Source organism: Vulpes lagopus, chromosome 12 (genome assembly GCF_018345385.1).
Source record: "Vulpes lagopus strain Blue_001 chromosome 12, ASM1834538v1, whole genome shotgun sequence".
Taxonomy (NCBI): Eukaryota; Metazoa; Chordata; class Mammalia; order Carnivora; family Canidae; genus Vulpes; species Vulpes lagopus.
Window position 1 is genome coordinate 14,439,814 of NC_054835.1, and position 15,861 is coordinate 14,455,674.

At 41.9% G+C, this 15,861-nt stretch overlaps 1 protein-coding gene across 4 annotated transcripts in view; it reads right to left on the bottom strand.

The window, feature by feature from the left end:
- Window positions 1–15,861, bottom strand: part of RAP1GAP2 (RAP1 GTPase activating protein 2) — a 217,700-nt gene that overhangs the window by 35,394 nt on the left and 166,445 nt on the right. For all 4 annotated transcript variants that reach the window (XM_041725283.1, XM_041725286.1, XM_041725285.1 and 1 more), the window contains 4 exons: window positions 15,657–15,760; window positions 6,266–6,344; window positions 5,434–5,487; window positions 2,648–2,731 (listed from right to left, as the gene is read on the bottom strand). In XM_041725283.1, coding sequence (XP_041581217.1) covers window positions 2,648–2,731; window positions 5,434–5,487; window positions 6,266–6,344; window positions 15,657–15,760 — 321 coding nt within the window. The remainder of the gene's footprint in view (window positions 1–2,647; window positions 2,732–5,433; window positions 5,488–6,265; window positions 6,345–15,656; window positions 15,761–15,861) is intronic.

Genomic DNA, 15,861 nt, shown 5'->3' on the forward strand with positions numbered 1-15,861 from the left:
AAAAAGTAGAAAGCAAAGCTGGAAACAGTAGTAAACTCTACACTTATGACAAGCTTGAAACACTGTGGGGCCTTGTCCAATCTGCAGGCTCTGCCCACTGTGGCAGGACCAGCAAACAGTGATGACTCTGCAGACATCCACAGATGGCACTCAGCAGCTGCATATGACACAGGACATACCCCAGTATACACAATCACTTCAAGGAGAAAGTCTTTAATAGGTGACTCTCTAGTATCTTCCCAATACCTGCCTTATAACAAAAAGAGCAGATCCCAGGTTCTATGCCTTCAACAGGGAACAGAATCTAGCTAGACTTCAATAACTTTACCCTTTTTTATAGTATTACTGTTTAGAATTACCTGCATATCATGTAAGGGATACTAATTTTCTAATTAGAGTAGTGATACAAAATTTCCTTTAAACAATGAAAACTTTTTAAAGAAAATGTTAGGTGGTTAATAATAGTATAGATGTGATAAAAAGTAACAGAGGCATATGGTAGAAAACATGATCTTGGATGTCATTTGTGACTGACTGAAGTTTAGGAGACACAACTCCCTAGCAGGGGTCAGCAAATTATGGCCCATGGGCCACATCCAGCCTGCTGCTTTATAAATAAAGTTTTACTGGAACACAGCCAAGACAATTCATTTAGTTTTGTCTTTGGCTGCTTTTGCACTCCAAAGACAGGGTTGGGTAGTTACAACAGAGACAGTATGGCTCATGACATCTAAAATATTAACTATCCAGCCCTTTACAGAAAGTGTGCTGATTCCTAATGCATAGCGTGCCACAAAGGCATGACAACTCTGGCCCACCAGGCTGTTTACCCCAGGTCATGAGGCTAGAGTGTGGGAGAACAGCTGCTTCTGGGTAATGTGCATCTTCCACTGGGAAACCAATTCAGCTTACTCACTGGGGTGTGCCTCTCTCTAGGATTTACACCCAGCCAGGTATTAGCCTGGCTTGCCTTTATTTTTACACTGGCCACGAGTTTGACCACACACTCAGGAAGGGAGTCTTAATCATCACTGTAACCCCTGCAGTGTTTAGCACAGTGCCTGAGAAACAGGAGAATTAGATGGGACTTACTTATATCCTAAGAACAGCACAGAGCCTTCATGTAACAAATGTTCATATTAATTGCCCCATGGATATAAGTTTGCAAAACAACAACTTTTTAAGAAGTTTTTTTATAAAAAAAAAAAAAAAAAAAAAGACTTATTATCTCCCTGTGTACCTCCACCCTGGCTCAGTAGCATTAGGTAAATAAACAATACACAGACCTCTTCTCAGAGATGGATGGTTAACGTTCAGTAATTATAATTTTGCTGGAACACTGGATTGTAATCACCTTATGAGATCTGCTATGGTAAATTTCACAAGCAAAAACTTTAATTAGGAGGGTTATATTAGCAGAGCTGTACAAAATAAATATGCAATATATAAAAATAATTAGAGCAACTACCTGAATAATCTCCCTTCAATTACGAGATTCATCTGTGTTAGCCTCTCAGCTCCTAAACTCTTCACTTAATTAGAATGTTTTTAAGCAAACACATGTCTCCTGTGGTCTAATAATTTCAGACAAGGAAGTCAGCTATCATCTAGCCAAGAAACACACCATCATGCAAAAAAAAAAAAAAAACCCACAGATAATATTGAAAGATATTATCAACCTACCATAAGAGCATCAAACTTTATCCATTAATTCACACAGCAAAAAGTTATGAGTATATTTCTATAAAACCACCATGCTAGGCTCTTGGTTGATACCAAGATGAAATTGGTGTGAAACATTCTACTCAAAGAAACATGGGTGTGTTTAGCAAACCACTTTTCAGGATGTTAATAAATGTCCATAGTAGGCAAGATAGGAAGTTTGTGGTCAAATAAGTAGGGGAAACATTGAGTTCAACATAATTATATGAGCTCTTTACCTTAGGTCCTTAGAGCTTTTAAACTGTTCTCACACAACCGCCCCCACCCAGAGTCACTTGTTCACAGAGTACCTACCAGACTAGTGTCTCATGGAACACACTTTGAGAAACATTATTCTGACCAACTAACCCCAAAGCAGCATATAAGTGCTACAAGAGACAGAGGAGAGTGAGCAGTAGCATCCTGATAAATTTTTTAACAGCCAGCTTTCCAAAGAGGAAAAACAGAAGCCCTGGGTTGCAAATTTCCATGGTGTAAATACTTCCACCATGGCTGATTTCAAGCAACCAGCATGACACTGCTGAACTCAGAGCTGGGAAGAGATGCATGCAATGCTCCAGCAATCTAAGGAAGTTCTGGGAGAAAAAGCTAATTCCCAGCTGGGAGGAGGGCAGGCTAGGAGAAAGCAGTTTGTGCTAACCCATTCCCTCTACTCAGTCTGATTTTTCTTGCAACAACAGCCCATAGTTAAATATAAGCTGAGGTGGCCAGGAAGAATTAGAATTAACTCTATGAAAAACTACATTGCTGTTTAAAGGATCTGCAGGCCTTCTTGTGAGGAGTAGTCCACTTTGAAGACTGTCACCTCCAGCCTAATTCATGTGTGAAATGTGATGGTTGTGTTCACATATTGGGGGAGGCGAAGAGGGAGTCCCCAGTGAGAGACCACAGGGCTCGGTGACCAGTATGGATTCGTGGCACTTACCTGCCTTGCTTTTTGATAAATAACCCCAAATTTGAATGTGTTGTTGACATCGTGCTCATCATAGGACACAATCATTTGTGAGGCCTGGAAAAATGTGGAGAGAAAAAAAATCAGATTATTAACTTCAGAGACAAATGAGGAAGGAAATGGAAGGGAAAACAGCCACTCTGGTGGAGAATATGTCCCCCCGGTGTAAGACGTCCACACATGTGCAGGGAGGCAAAGAGTGAAGCCAGAGATCTCAGCTAGTTCCCGACCTGGGCTCCCCCATGGTGGCTACATCTCTGGATCACCATTCCATTCCCATCCAGATATGCCAGCCATGGCCTGGGCACACAGGGAGTCCAACAGGACTAAAGGAATGCACTTAGCCCAGTGCTTTATCTGTGATGTAAAAAGTGAAGGACTGGGGCACCTGGTGGCTCAGTGGTTGAGCATCTGCCTTTGGCTCAGGTTGTGATTTGGGGTCCAGGGATCGAGTGCTGCATCGGGCTCCTTGAGGGGGGCCTGCTTCTCCCTTTGCCTATGTCTCTGCCTCTCTTTGTGTCTCTTGTGAATAAATAAAATATTTTTCAAAATAAATAAATTAAAACAAAATACAAAGTGAAGGACCCCAAAACTGGGCAGGGAGGATGACATTGGCTCTAATTACACCTCTGATCAGCCGTATGATATTGAGCAAGGCACTGCTCATACCGACTTCAATCCCCCTTTACCCGCAAAGTAAGACGTCTCTAAGGAGGAACATACTGCCCTAAAACAATATATAAGGGGGGGGGAGAATCCTGACCATTGATTCTGTTTAGTTTTCTACTGTGCCTCAGTGTTGGTGTCCAGTGCTCAGAAACACTAGACTGTATCTTGAATCTGCTGCTTTTACCTAGATAGCTTTGAGTGTACCACTTTACTTCTCTGGGCCTCAGTTTTTCTCATCCATTAAATGGAAATGTGTGGGTGTGAAGATTCAGTAAGACCAGGCACATAAAGTGCTAAACACAGAGCAGCTACTGCCATCATCATCACCATCTATATAACTCTCCAAAAATATCAGAGCCAAGCCAGCTTGTTAGGAAAGAGGAGACTTGGTTGTTATTGGGATAGTCTTTGCAGTAAAAAGGAGGGATCTGACCATGTGTTACACAATAGGAAGAACAAACAAGGCATGACTGATTGGTCAGAATATGTGACCCAGGAGAGGCTCTCAGCTGCCCAAGGAAATGGACGCTTCTCAGCTCCCCGCCCTCCAATGAATAGCACTGCTGCCCAGCCCCAAAGGGAGACCCCACACCCACATGGAACGGTGAGAGGTGCAGAGCAGCTGCTATGCCAGCGAAGAGGCATCCAGCCATGGAGACCTTCCAAAGAACATTCCAAACTCTGTGAATTTTAAAAACACAAACACACACACACACACACACACACACACACACACACATACACGCACACCTCAGCCAGATTAACACCCCAGCCGGACTAAGCAGTCCTCCAAATATAGAAAACATGAAAATACAGCTGCTCTTCCACTATTACCAGAGCCGGAGACTTTCCAAGTTACACAGAGAACTGTGCAAATGAGCGTCACTGGGTTCTCTCAGTGCATAGGATCTGATGACAAAAACTGCCAAATTTGTAGTCAAGTTAGGCCTTTATGATGGGGTTTTCATGTTTGGTTAAACCTCACTAATTCAGCTTTAATTACAAAGGGAAGGGCAGCCTTCCTGAATGAAAGCCTATTACTGGTGAGTGCCTACAGATGCTCACAGGCGTCTCAGAGAAGGGCTCTGACACATTCTCTGTACAGGAGAGGACCCTGCCATCAGCTTAGCCACCGCACAAACAGTGTCAAGCACAATCATCAACATCCAACGCATTTGTTCCAGGGGCTTCTGGATGTCTCAGCCAGGGCAGGGCCTCCCTTCTCCACCAACCATTTCACCTCACTGTCCCTAAGCTGCCAGAAGTAGGATGCAGGGAACAGACTGAACCAGCCCCAGCAGGCCTCCGCTGCCACAGTGCTGGAACTCAGTGCAAGCTCAGAAGCGCAGCTCTGCTTCCACTTTGGTCTCTCCAGGCCCTGCAGGCTCATGAAGAGACAGTCTGTGTGCACTGGCTCTCTTCCTGTGGCAAATTTAAAGCAATTCACTGTGCGTGAGTGATTTAAGTCCTGTCACACCATAATTGTTCTTGAGTGGGTTTGTTGGTTTGTTTTGTTAATATTGCTCCTCTGCCCACCCACACTCCCACACCACGACTGGGGTCAGGTTCAGGCCAATCCTAAGGAAACCAGTAACAGAGAACCAACCCGTTTATTAACTAGGCCTGTGCAGGGGCTCGTCAGGCCTCAGAGCTGCAGTAACCCTGGCCATGGGGAACCATGATCTGGCCTTTTATTTCTCAGTGGGGTTCTGCCATCTGCCCCTCTTGCACCTCCACGATGACAGACCAGATCTGCGCTAACTCTCCAGCTACCGGTAGAATAACTCTCCACCCCAGGCTGACATATTCAGGGAAGTATGACCAGAGTAAAGGGGAGAAGGCACAACACTGCAACCCCTGTCACCCCCACAACAGATGGGAACCAGTTCAGGTGGGCCTCTACCCAGGCATGGCCAAGGATAGGCTCCCAGTGGACCAATCTGCAAAGGGAGGGCGGGAGACACGGAGGTTTATTGGGGGCCCCACAAAACCCCACCAAGATGCAGAGAACATCACACAGAGCCCCCAAGAATACAAATCCATGCCAAGCTAGAGAGCCCTGGGTAAGGGGATGAGGTGAAGTTCCTCACCTTGGGGTACAGGACAGGGTTGAATTTCAGCCCCACAGCATCATCACAGAAAGCCTAAGCAGGAAGAGAGAGACAAATAGTTCAGGGGCTATTTCCACTGGAAACATCGGGCTCCCCTGCCCACCAGAAGAAAGAGCCCAAGAGGGCAGGACTTGTAGGGTCAGAGGCCTAGGGCTGAATCATGGCTCTGCTGCTAACAAGTGACCAGGAAAGTTAACTAATCTTCCTAGGACTTACTGATAAAATGAGGCCACAGAAGGCATTAGGCACAATTCTGCTTGGCATTCCCACTCCCAACATGTGGGGCCAACCCAACCAACCATCCTTCTCCCCCCCAACTTGGCTAACTCAGGCCTCAAGTTCCCAGTACCCCAGAGCAGTGACACGGGCTGATGGACACCAGCTGATGGACAGTTCCTCATTCGAGGGGGGGGGGTCCTCTGTCTGGGCCAACAGCCTGGCCATCCTCCAGCCCATCTCTCCTCTGCTGTGCAGGCTCCCTAGCCACCCCACCTCTGCCTCCTCTCAAGTCCTATAGCACTCTCCACAGCCAGCCTTCTTTTCTATTTCTCTGGTCCCCTGAACCAGCTGTGAACTTGAGGGTAGAGACCACGAGCAGCCTCAGCTGTGAGGATGAGATGGGGAGGTCATAGGAAAGACGAGGGCATCTGCCAGTAGTCCTCCTCCACCCCAACCACACAGTCAAGGGCCAAAGGGTACAGTGGCCTTCCCCCCTCCAAGGGCAGAGCCCTCTCAGAACAAGCCTGTTACCCCCACCATAGCCCCAGGCTAAAAAAAAGGAAGGCACCTTATCACATGGGTTGGTTCTTACCTTTGCAATCTGAGGGACACTGGGCAATTTGCTCAGTCCAGCCAAGGGGATCCGCTCATGCACTGTCTTCACTTTGGACCTGTGCACATGAATGAGGGTGAGTAAAGGGCATCCACGAGAAAGGGAGTCCATTAGGAAAGGGGCTGAGATCATGCCAGACCACGAGGCACACTCGCTTCGTGTCTTCTGGGGTCAGATCTGCCGTCTTTCACCCAACCCGTGAGTTGGGCATGACACTCAAAAGGTGGGAAAGTGGAATCTTGAAATGATCCTGGAGGAGGAAGATAGGTAAGAACCTGCCTGGTAGAGCCGTCTGCAACTGAAATGTGGGACAGGCGGAGAGTCACCCTCAAATTCACCATGACTTTCTGGGTTGTTGTGGGGCGGTTTTTGTGTGTTCTCCCAAAGAACTGGGCACAGCTTCTGGAGAGATGTGTGTTCTTACATGCAATTAGGCCTTTATGAAAAGAAATTCTAATGCTTGAAAATCTGGATTTAATCACAATATAAATGGGATGAAACTTGCTTTATAGAGGATTCACCGTAGGACTCTAAATTTAGCCCCCCCCCCCATTCATTTAGCACATTATGAAAGTGTTGAATTTTACTGACTGCTTTTCTGCATCTGCTGAGATAGTCATATGGTTTTTAATCTGTTAACCTGGTAGATTACATTTCTGTTGAGCTATCTTTTCCTTCCAATGGGTGAAACTCACTTGCTTATAATGTATTATTCTTTCATATCCTGCTGATTTTGTAAATATTTGAGAATTTCACATCAATTACAACACTGACTTTTTGTTTTCTTGTTCTTCCCTTGTCGGGTTTTGATATCAAGTTGTTATCCCAGCCTCACAAAATTGCTAAGGAGCTTCTGATCCTCTGAATTAGTTTGTATACACCACAGGGATTTACTGTTCCTTAAAGGTTTGCTAAAACTCATCTGTGAAATCTCTGTTTGCTGGTTTTTTGTTTTTTTGTTTTTTGTTTTTTTGAGGGGGGATATCTTTGGCTACCAATTCAGTTTATTTAATGGCGAATATTTAGGTTTTCTATTCCTTATTGAGTCAATTTTGGTAATTTATGTTTTTCTATATAATTATCCACCAATGCACTGACATAGAGTGGGTTTTGGTATTCTCTTGGGACTTAATCTGTACTCATATTCCCACCCCTCCCTTCACTGTCGTAACATGATCTGTTGTATGTTTTCTCTGTTTTCCATAATCAGTCCTTGATGGAGGTGCACCTACTTTGTTAATCTTTCCAAAGATATAACTTTTGGTTTTGTCACCTCCATTCCTTTTTTATTGTTGCTTTCTACTTCACTAGCCTTGTTCTTTGTCTTTTTTATTTCCTTCGTATTACTTTTGGGGTTTTTTTCCTACTGTTCTTTTTCTAACTTCCTGACCTGCATGCTTACATAGTTAATCCTTCTTCTTTTTCACAAATGCATTTAAAACTATACATCTTTCTTTAAGTACCACTTGAATTGCATCCCACATATTGATAGGTAGTATTTTCACTGTCATTCAGTTCAAAATATTTTGTCAGTTCTTTTGTCCTCCTTAGTCCATGAGTTATTTAAAGGGTCGTCTTCTTTTTTTAACTAAGTCTATGATCTCTTCCTTTAGCAACTGATTTCTTTTTTTTTTTCTTTTAAGATTTTATTTACCTGTTTCAGAAAGAGAGAGAGAATGAGCAGTGGGGAGGGGCAGAGGAGAAAGAGAACAGCAGACTCCCTGCTGAACAGACAGCCTGATGCAGGGCTCGAATCCAGGACCTGGAGATCATGACCTGAGCTGAAGGCAGATGCCTAACCAACTGAGCCATCCAGGTGCCCTAGTAATTGTTGACTTCAAACTTAATTTTCCTATATTCAGAAAATATAATCTGTTATTTTAAATTTGTTAACTTAATGCACAGACTTTTTAATGTTCCATGAGGGCTTTAAAAAATGTATTTTTTCGGGATCCCTGGGTGGCGCAGTGATTTGGCGCCTGCCTTTGGCCCAGGGCGCGATCCTGGAGACCCGGGATCGAATCCCACATCAGGCTCCCGGTGCATGGAGCCTGCTTCTCCCTCTGCCTATGTCTCTGCCTCTCTCTCTCTCTCTCTGTGACTATCATAAATAAATAAAAATTTAAAAAAAATGTATTTTTTCTCTTGTTGAATTCAGGAATGTATATTACAAGATCAGATTTGTTAACTGTATTGTTCATATCTTCTACCTACTTAAAATTGTTGTCTGCTTGGTCCACTAGTGTCGGAAAGATGTTACTAAAATCTCCCGTTATAATGGAGGATTTGTCTATTTCTTATATTCCTATCTATTTTGGCCTTTCTAAATTCAAGATTATACTATTAAGTATAACTTCATGACTGTTAGATCTTGTTTATCATCATGGGGACTGAGCCCTCTGTGGGTCCAGTAAAGGGTATTTTTCTCTGCCCAGGTATTGAACAGATTCAGAAACAAAATTAAGAGTAAGACGGCTGGAATTCAAAGTAAGTCCTTTGTTACTCATAAAAAACCCAGTTTAGTGTAAAGATGAAATAGGTCTTCTAATTCAACCCCAGGATTGTCCAAAGGTGGTGCTGGGCAAGAGGCTAGCCTCCTCTGGAGGAGTCTGCTCAGGTGGGACTTACAGTACAGGGGAGCAAATGGCACACCCTGAAGGCAGCCAGCTCCAAGAGGGAAGAAGGAAAGATGAGGGCTTCCCATGTCAAGTTCTTGCTCCCTAACTCATCAGAGTAGGCAGAGAGCCAAAGGGGTTACACAGAAGTGTTCCTTCCATACAGCAGGAAACATCAGGACCCAGGAGACTAATTTCCAAGTTACAAAGGAGTACACTCTCTTTATCCCTACTAATGTTTTTTTTTTTCCTGAAATTGTATTTTGTCTGATATTAATGTTGCTATACCACCTGTTAGCATTGGTTAGTATTTTCCCAGAATACCTTTTTTCAATTTCTTTATTTGAAATCTTTCAACACTGTTTTTCTTTGGGTATGTCTTTAAAAGAAGAATGTCTTTGGGTATGTCTTTAAAACCAGAATCACATTACTGGTGTATTTACCCAAAAAATACAAAAACACTAATTCAAAGGGATGCACCCCAGGGATCCCTGGGTGGCGCAGAGGTTTAGCGCCTGCCTTTGGCCCGGGGTGCGATCCTGGAGACCCAGGATCGAATCCCACGTCGGGCTCCCGGTGCATGGAGCCTGCTTCTCCCTCTGCCTGTCTCTCTCTCTCTCTCTCTCTCTGTGACTATCATAAATAAATAAAAAAAATTAAAAAAACAAACAGAAAAAAAACAAAGGGATGCATCCCTATGTGTATTGCAGCATTATTTACAAAAGACAAATTATGGAATCAGCCCAAGTGTCCAGCCCAAGTGTAAATGAATGGATAAAAAAATCTGTGCTGTGGTATGTGTATACACACACACACACACACCAGGATATTATTCAGACATAAAAAAGAATGAAATTTTGTCATTTACAATGACAAGGATGGAGTAAGAGAATATACTGCTAAGTGCAATAAGTCAGAGAAAGACAAATACCATATGATTTCACTCATATGTGGAATTTAAAGAACAAAACAAACGAGCAAAGGGGAAAAAAAGAGTGAGAGAGATAAACCAAGAAACATATACTCAACTCTAGAGAACAAATTCATGGTGACCAGAGAGGAGTTGAGTGGGTGGGTGGGGGGAAATAGATGATGAGTATTAAGTAGGGCACTTGTCGTAATGAGCACTGAGTAATGTACAGAATTGCTGACTCACTATATTATACAATTGAAACTAACATAACACTGTATGTTAATAATACTGGAATTAAAACAAACTTAATTTTAAAAAAGAATGGCAAAGAGGGAAAAAAAAGAATATAGCTATATTTTTAGCCCAATCTGATTGTCTGGTATATTCATATGACAACTTCTATTTATATTTATTGTGGTTACTAATGTATTTGAAATTATTTCTATTATTTTGTGTTTTAATATACCCCGTGCTTTCTTTTCTTTTTAAAATTCCTTTCCTACCTTTAACTTAATAAAAATAAAAATTTTAATTCTCTTTATCTCTCTGCTAGTTTGAGCTATAGATTGCAGGTCTAATAACTTCCAATACACATACGTATACATTTTTCCAACAAACTCTAAACTTACTTGCTATGTCTCTGCTGAGGAGGGAAAAGGAAACAGTAACTTAGAAATCTCTTCTGTCCTTTCTACTTCTGTTTAGGTCAAGCCTCTTTTTAAACACACAAAAATTATTTCTTTATTCCCCCATCGGTAATTTGTCAAAATAATTTACCTATTTCTTGCCACTTTATTTTTTTTTTAAGATTCATTTATTTTGAGAGAGAGAGCACAAGCATGAGCAGGAGGAGCAGAGAGAGAGGGAAAGAGAATTCCCAAACAGATTCTACACTGAGTGCAGAGCCCAACGCAGGACTTGATCCCCCAACCTTGACATCATGACCTGAGCCAAAACCAAGAGTTGGAGGCTCAATTGACTGCACCAGTCAAGCACCCCTTGCCACTTTTAATTGCATCTTTTCTTTTAATTTCTCTTTTCTTCTGGCTGAAGTACATCCTTTAGTAATTCTTTCAGGGAGAGTCTATGAGTGGTACACTCTTATCATTTTTTTTTGTCTGAAAAGAGTTTTATTATTGTCTTTGTAGATCGCTTCTCTGGATATAGAATTTTAGGTTAACGGATTCTTTCCTTCTTTCTTTATTTCCTCCAACATTTTAAAGATACTGTCCTTTTGTCTTGTGGCTGATAAGAAATCTGTTCTCAGCCTGGTTGACATCACTGAATAGATGAGTGACTTTATCCTAAGGCAGCTTTAAAATGCTCTCTTTCTCTTTGGTGTTCTAATGCTTCACTTCAATGTGTCCAGTAGTATTGTTTTGTTTTAAAATCATGCCTCAGCACCACAGTGTGTGCTTTCTTCAGTTCTGAAATATTCTCAGCCATTGTTTCTTTGGCTAGCTCTTCTCCACTGGCCTCTCTCCTCTTTCCTCTAAAACTCTAAGACAGGGATCCCTGGGTGGCGCAGCGGTTTGGCGCCTGCCTTTGGCCCAGGGCGCGATCCTGGAGACCCGGGATCGAATCCCACGTCAGGCTCCCGGTGCATGGAGCCTGCTTCTCCCTCCGCCTGTGTCTCTGCCTCTCTCTCTCTCTCTGTGACTATCATAAATAAATAAAAAATTTTAAAAAAATAAAATAAATAAATAAAAATAAAACTCTAAGACAAATACTGGGACCTATTAGTCTGTTATCCACACATTTTCCTTTTTTTTCATGTATTTCGTCACTACATCTGTGCCATGCTCTGGATGAATTCTTTGAGACTATCTTCTATGCACAGATTCATGCTTTGATTCTGAACAGATTATATTAGACTAGATTTTATCCTGTTGAGGTTTCTTTACTTCCACTGTTTTATTTCCAGTAATTCCAATTTCTTTCATTTTGTACCCATGTATATCCATTCTTGATTCATTTCCATTCATTCATTGTATCATAATTTGTTATCCCTTTTATAGATGATATTCATTCTTTGTCTTCTTCAGATGTTAAATATACTTGAGTCATTTTGAAAGAGTACCATTATTTGCATTTCATCAACAGTAAAACCAGCTCTCATTTCTTAATGTTTTCAGCTGTCCTTCTTAATGTTTTGGAACTTTCCATCCATTTTTCTCTATCCTCAGTGTAAGGCACCTTGGTGCAGCTCCCATCAAGGTTGTTGGTTTGCACAGTTCTGGGGGCAGGATTCACCTTATGCAGCCTGGTGGCCTAATCACATGATAACAGCTGACCCATCACAGTAGCCTATCACTCATCTTCCTGCTTCTGGCCTTGCCTTCCCTCCAAGACATTCTCCTTTCTCTAGCCAGTCATCATTCTACAGTGCAAATCACATCATGATATTCCCCTTTCAGGAGCTCTCCTCTGGCTCACAGAAGAAAATCCAAATTCCTGGACACAGTCCCTACATGATTTAGCTTTTCCTTACGTCTCCAGCATGACCTCTCAACCCTACCCTCACACATATACACATGCAGACACACACTCCAGATTCAAGCTCTTAGAAACTTCTTCCAGTTCTCCCATACCATCTATCTTTGGATCTCCGTCACTGCCTAAAATAACCCATGTCCATAAGAAGATGAGTGAGAATGAGAACAGGAATAAGAATACCTAATATATACTGAATGTTTTCTGTAGCCAAGTAACAAGAGATGACCTTATTCCTTACATTAGCCCCACCTCTGGACAAAGTCTGGCACATATTAAGCCCTGTCTGAACAAAGCTTTATCTTTTATGAATAGACAATAGTCCTTTCTGTCACACTGATTGCTTTTTTTTTGCCTCAAATTCTACTTTTCCATATTAACACTGCCAACTGTGCTACCTTTCTGTATTTGATTGCTATAACTATTTCTCAACACTTTTATTTTTAAATATACTGAGTTACTTTCTTCAAAAAAATACAGATACATTAATTGAGTGGTAGGGAGTTGGAGGGATAACTCAAACTGAGAATCTTTGTTATTTAATAGTGGAATTTAACTCATTTATAGTTTTAACATCACATGTACTTACACATCTATTTATTTATATTTCTTTACTTCCTATCTTTTCCTATACTTTAATGTTTTCTTTATCTTCCTTTATTTTGGAATATTTTCATGCTACCAGTGATTTTATGTCTATAGAGTACTACATTTTCAACAAACTATGTCCAGCAATTAGTTTCCTTTCACTGATTTTATCTGCTATTGGGTGAGTCATTTTGATCCACAGAGTTGTATCTTCAATCAGCTTAAAAACATTAATTATCCTCATGTTTAATTCCTCCTCACTATCCTCCATATTCATTATAATTTTGCTCATCATTTTTGAGTTGTTGTGTTTTCCTTTGAATTATGTGAAAACCTCTTAAGCTTGCTCTCAATATTACAAACTGGGTTTTCCATAAAGTAGACTCTGCTCTTTACTGCTTCTAATACCATTTAAAATTATTTTTGGTCATTTTTAGTTTTTTTTTTATATTCCTTCCTTAATTAGCAACTTTTTCATCTCATTCTGTTGTCCTATTTTATCTTTTGTTTTTTCTTTCAAATGTTTTTTTCTGCAAGTTTGCTGAAAATACACAGTTAATATATAATCTAAATTCTACTTGGCTTTCTGTAGTAAATCCTTTCTAAAATGTAGTCATTTCCCTACCTTCTAAATGCTAAGGGTAATATTTTTTTAGATGCAGAATCTTTTCTTTCACTGACCTGTGAGGTTTTTTTCCCCCTACTTCTTTATATTCAAACTTGAAAAAAAGAAATCTACTTGGGCCTGTTATTCATTATGCAGTAGTGGACAGACTCTCCTCTTGGCTACTCTCATAGCACACACAGAGGCTGTCAGAATATTCTTCTCAGATTTTAAACTGGAGAGTTGGTTGTTTTAAGACATCAGTTAAATAATCCAGAAGCCTACAGGGAACAAGGAAGATGCTGTGATAGGATTCACTGCCAGCAGGGGAGTTTCACCTCTGCATAATTTCTTCTTTGTGTCTGGTAAAGCTTCTAAAGCTGTGGAGCCAATTTTCTTACGTCCGGTTTTCAATTTGGCCTGGTCATCACCCTAAGTACATGATGTGACTGTCCAACTTCCTAGCTGGTATAGAGCTTCTCCCTGCCACCCCACTCACTGGGTTTCGATTTAGAAGAGCCACATTTGAGCTTGCCCTTGGACTCCCCAGAGGATTGATTTCAAATGCTGTCAACCCAAAACAAAAAAAGTGGTTCCATATGGAACGACTCCTGACTATTCCAGGGCTCCCACTCACTTCTAAAGAGTACAGGACTCCCCCAGAATCTCCAATTTCATCTATTCCCTTGCTACGCTGCTGTCTAAAGAAGGTGAGCTAGATTTCAACTCTCAGTATCATCTACATTATAGTCCTAACTGCCCTGCAGATGATTTTTAAAAATGTCAAAGTGTGTGTTGTGTTCCTGACACCTTTCTCCAGTCTGCAGTTCTAAAGCAGCATTTCAGATAGGATATACTATTGGAAAAAGGGAGTTAGATCCTCGTGTTCAACTGTCATCTTACACAGAAATCCTACCCAATCTAAGTCTGATTTTTACTAAGAAAGGAAATAATTTTCTTTACAGAGATACACCTCGCTCAAAATCCTATTTGGAGTTGGGAATCCACAGATCACTCTCTCAAAAAATTTGCTCTAGCAATTTAGTTAACTTCTCCTTGCCTTGCAAATAGGATTTCTAGCCAAGTGAACCTCAGTAAAAAAAAAAAAAAAAAAAAAAAGTGCTTCCTTTCTTAATAAAAAACCAAGATTGGATGAGTGCTGACAACTTCCTTCTACCACCCATACACACACACCCACCTTCTCCCATAGCACGGCTATGTGCCCCTGCTCCCTCCTGTATTTATCTCAAAATTTGGGCAGAGAAAATTATGTTATTACTTTTTTCTAAATACAATCAAGGACTTCCAGTTAGATTCAACAACTATAAACTGGGAGCCTGACAGGTTCATAGCACTCTGCTAAGCACTAACTCTTAGCCTTCCGGGCTTCTCCACCAACCCATCAGGGACACAGATAAATAAGACACAGACTCTCTGTGCTCCCACAGCATCCTGTACATATCACTAAAACAATACCTGTGACATATACTAAAATTTTCTGGTTTTTTCTTCCTACTAGACCATAAGCCTTTAGAAAACAGATCACCACTCAGTCATCATTGCATCCCCGGCACCTATTACACTTCCTGGTAAAAGGGAGGTTTTACAAAACATGTTAGTCGAACAAAACAGAAACCAGTTCCAGCTCCTGCCCTTGAGGAGAAAGAGGTTCCCTGGCTTAGCTGTATATTAGTGCTCTTGTTGTGACCACCTTTCCATCTCAGGGAATCCAGCATGCACGCAGATGCTTTGGGATCTATCTTCCCAACTGAATGCACAACACAGACAGTGTTCTGGCAAACCTTCTCCCAGGACAATATGGAGTTGTAGCTCAGCAGAATAAGCCATCTCTAGTTGTTCTTCCCAAATTCTTCAGAGCCACAGTCCTCACAGGACAGAAAGGTAGGTGGGAGTATGGCCTTGGTGACCTTGAGACTAGGATACCACTCTGACTCCCACAATCCACCAGCTGACATAAATACCTGGTCTCTTGGCCTGGCAACTAGAATTTAGCCTCAGGATTCCAGCCAGTCTGCCAGTGCCTGGGCCCCGCCCCCGCCTGGGCCCCGCCCCCGCCCCCAGCACACACAGAGCAGACTGGTCAGACTGGTATTTCTGGGGCCACTAGAGGTGTGGCCTCCAACTGTGCAGCCCTACCTGAGAATGATCCGAAGGTACTCCATGCCCTCTGCCTCCTCACACTTGATGGACAGGAGCAAGTTCCCCAAACTGCTGCCAGTACAGTAAAAGTTTAGGTGATCCTAGAAACAGAAATCAGGTATTAACAGGGTGGAGGGGACCTTCCAAATCATTTGCTCGCCCACAAATCACTTCCTTCCCCAGGAGCAAGAAGCCCCACATA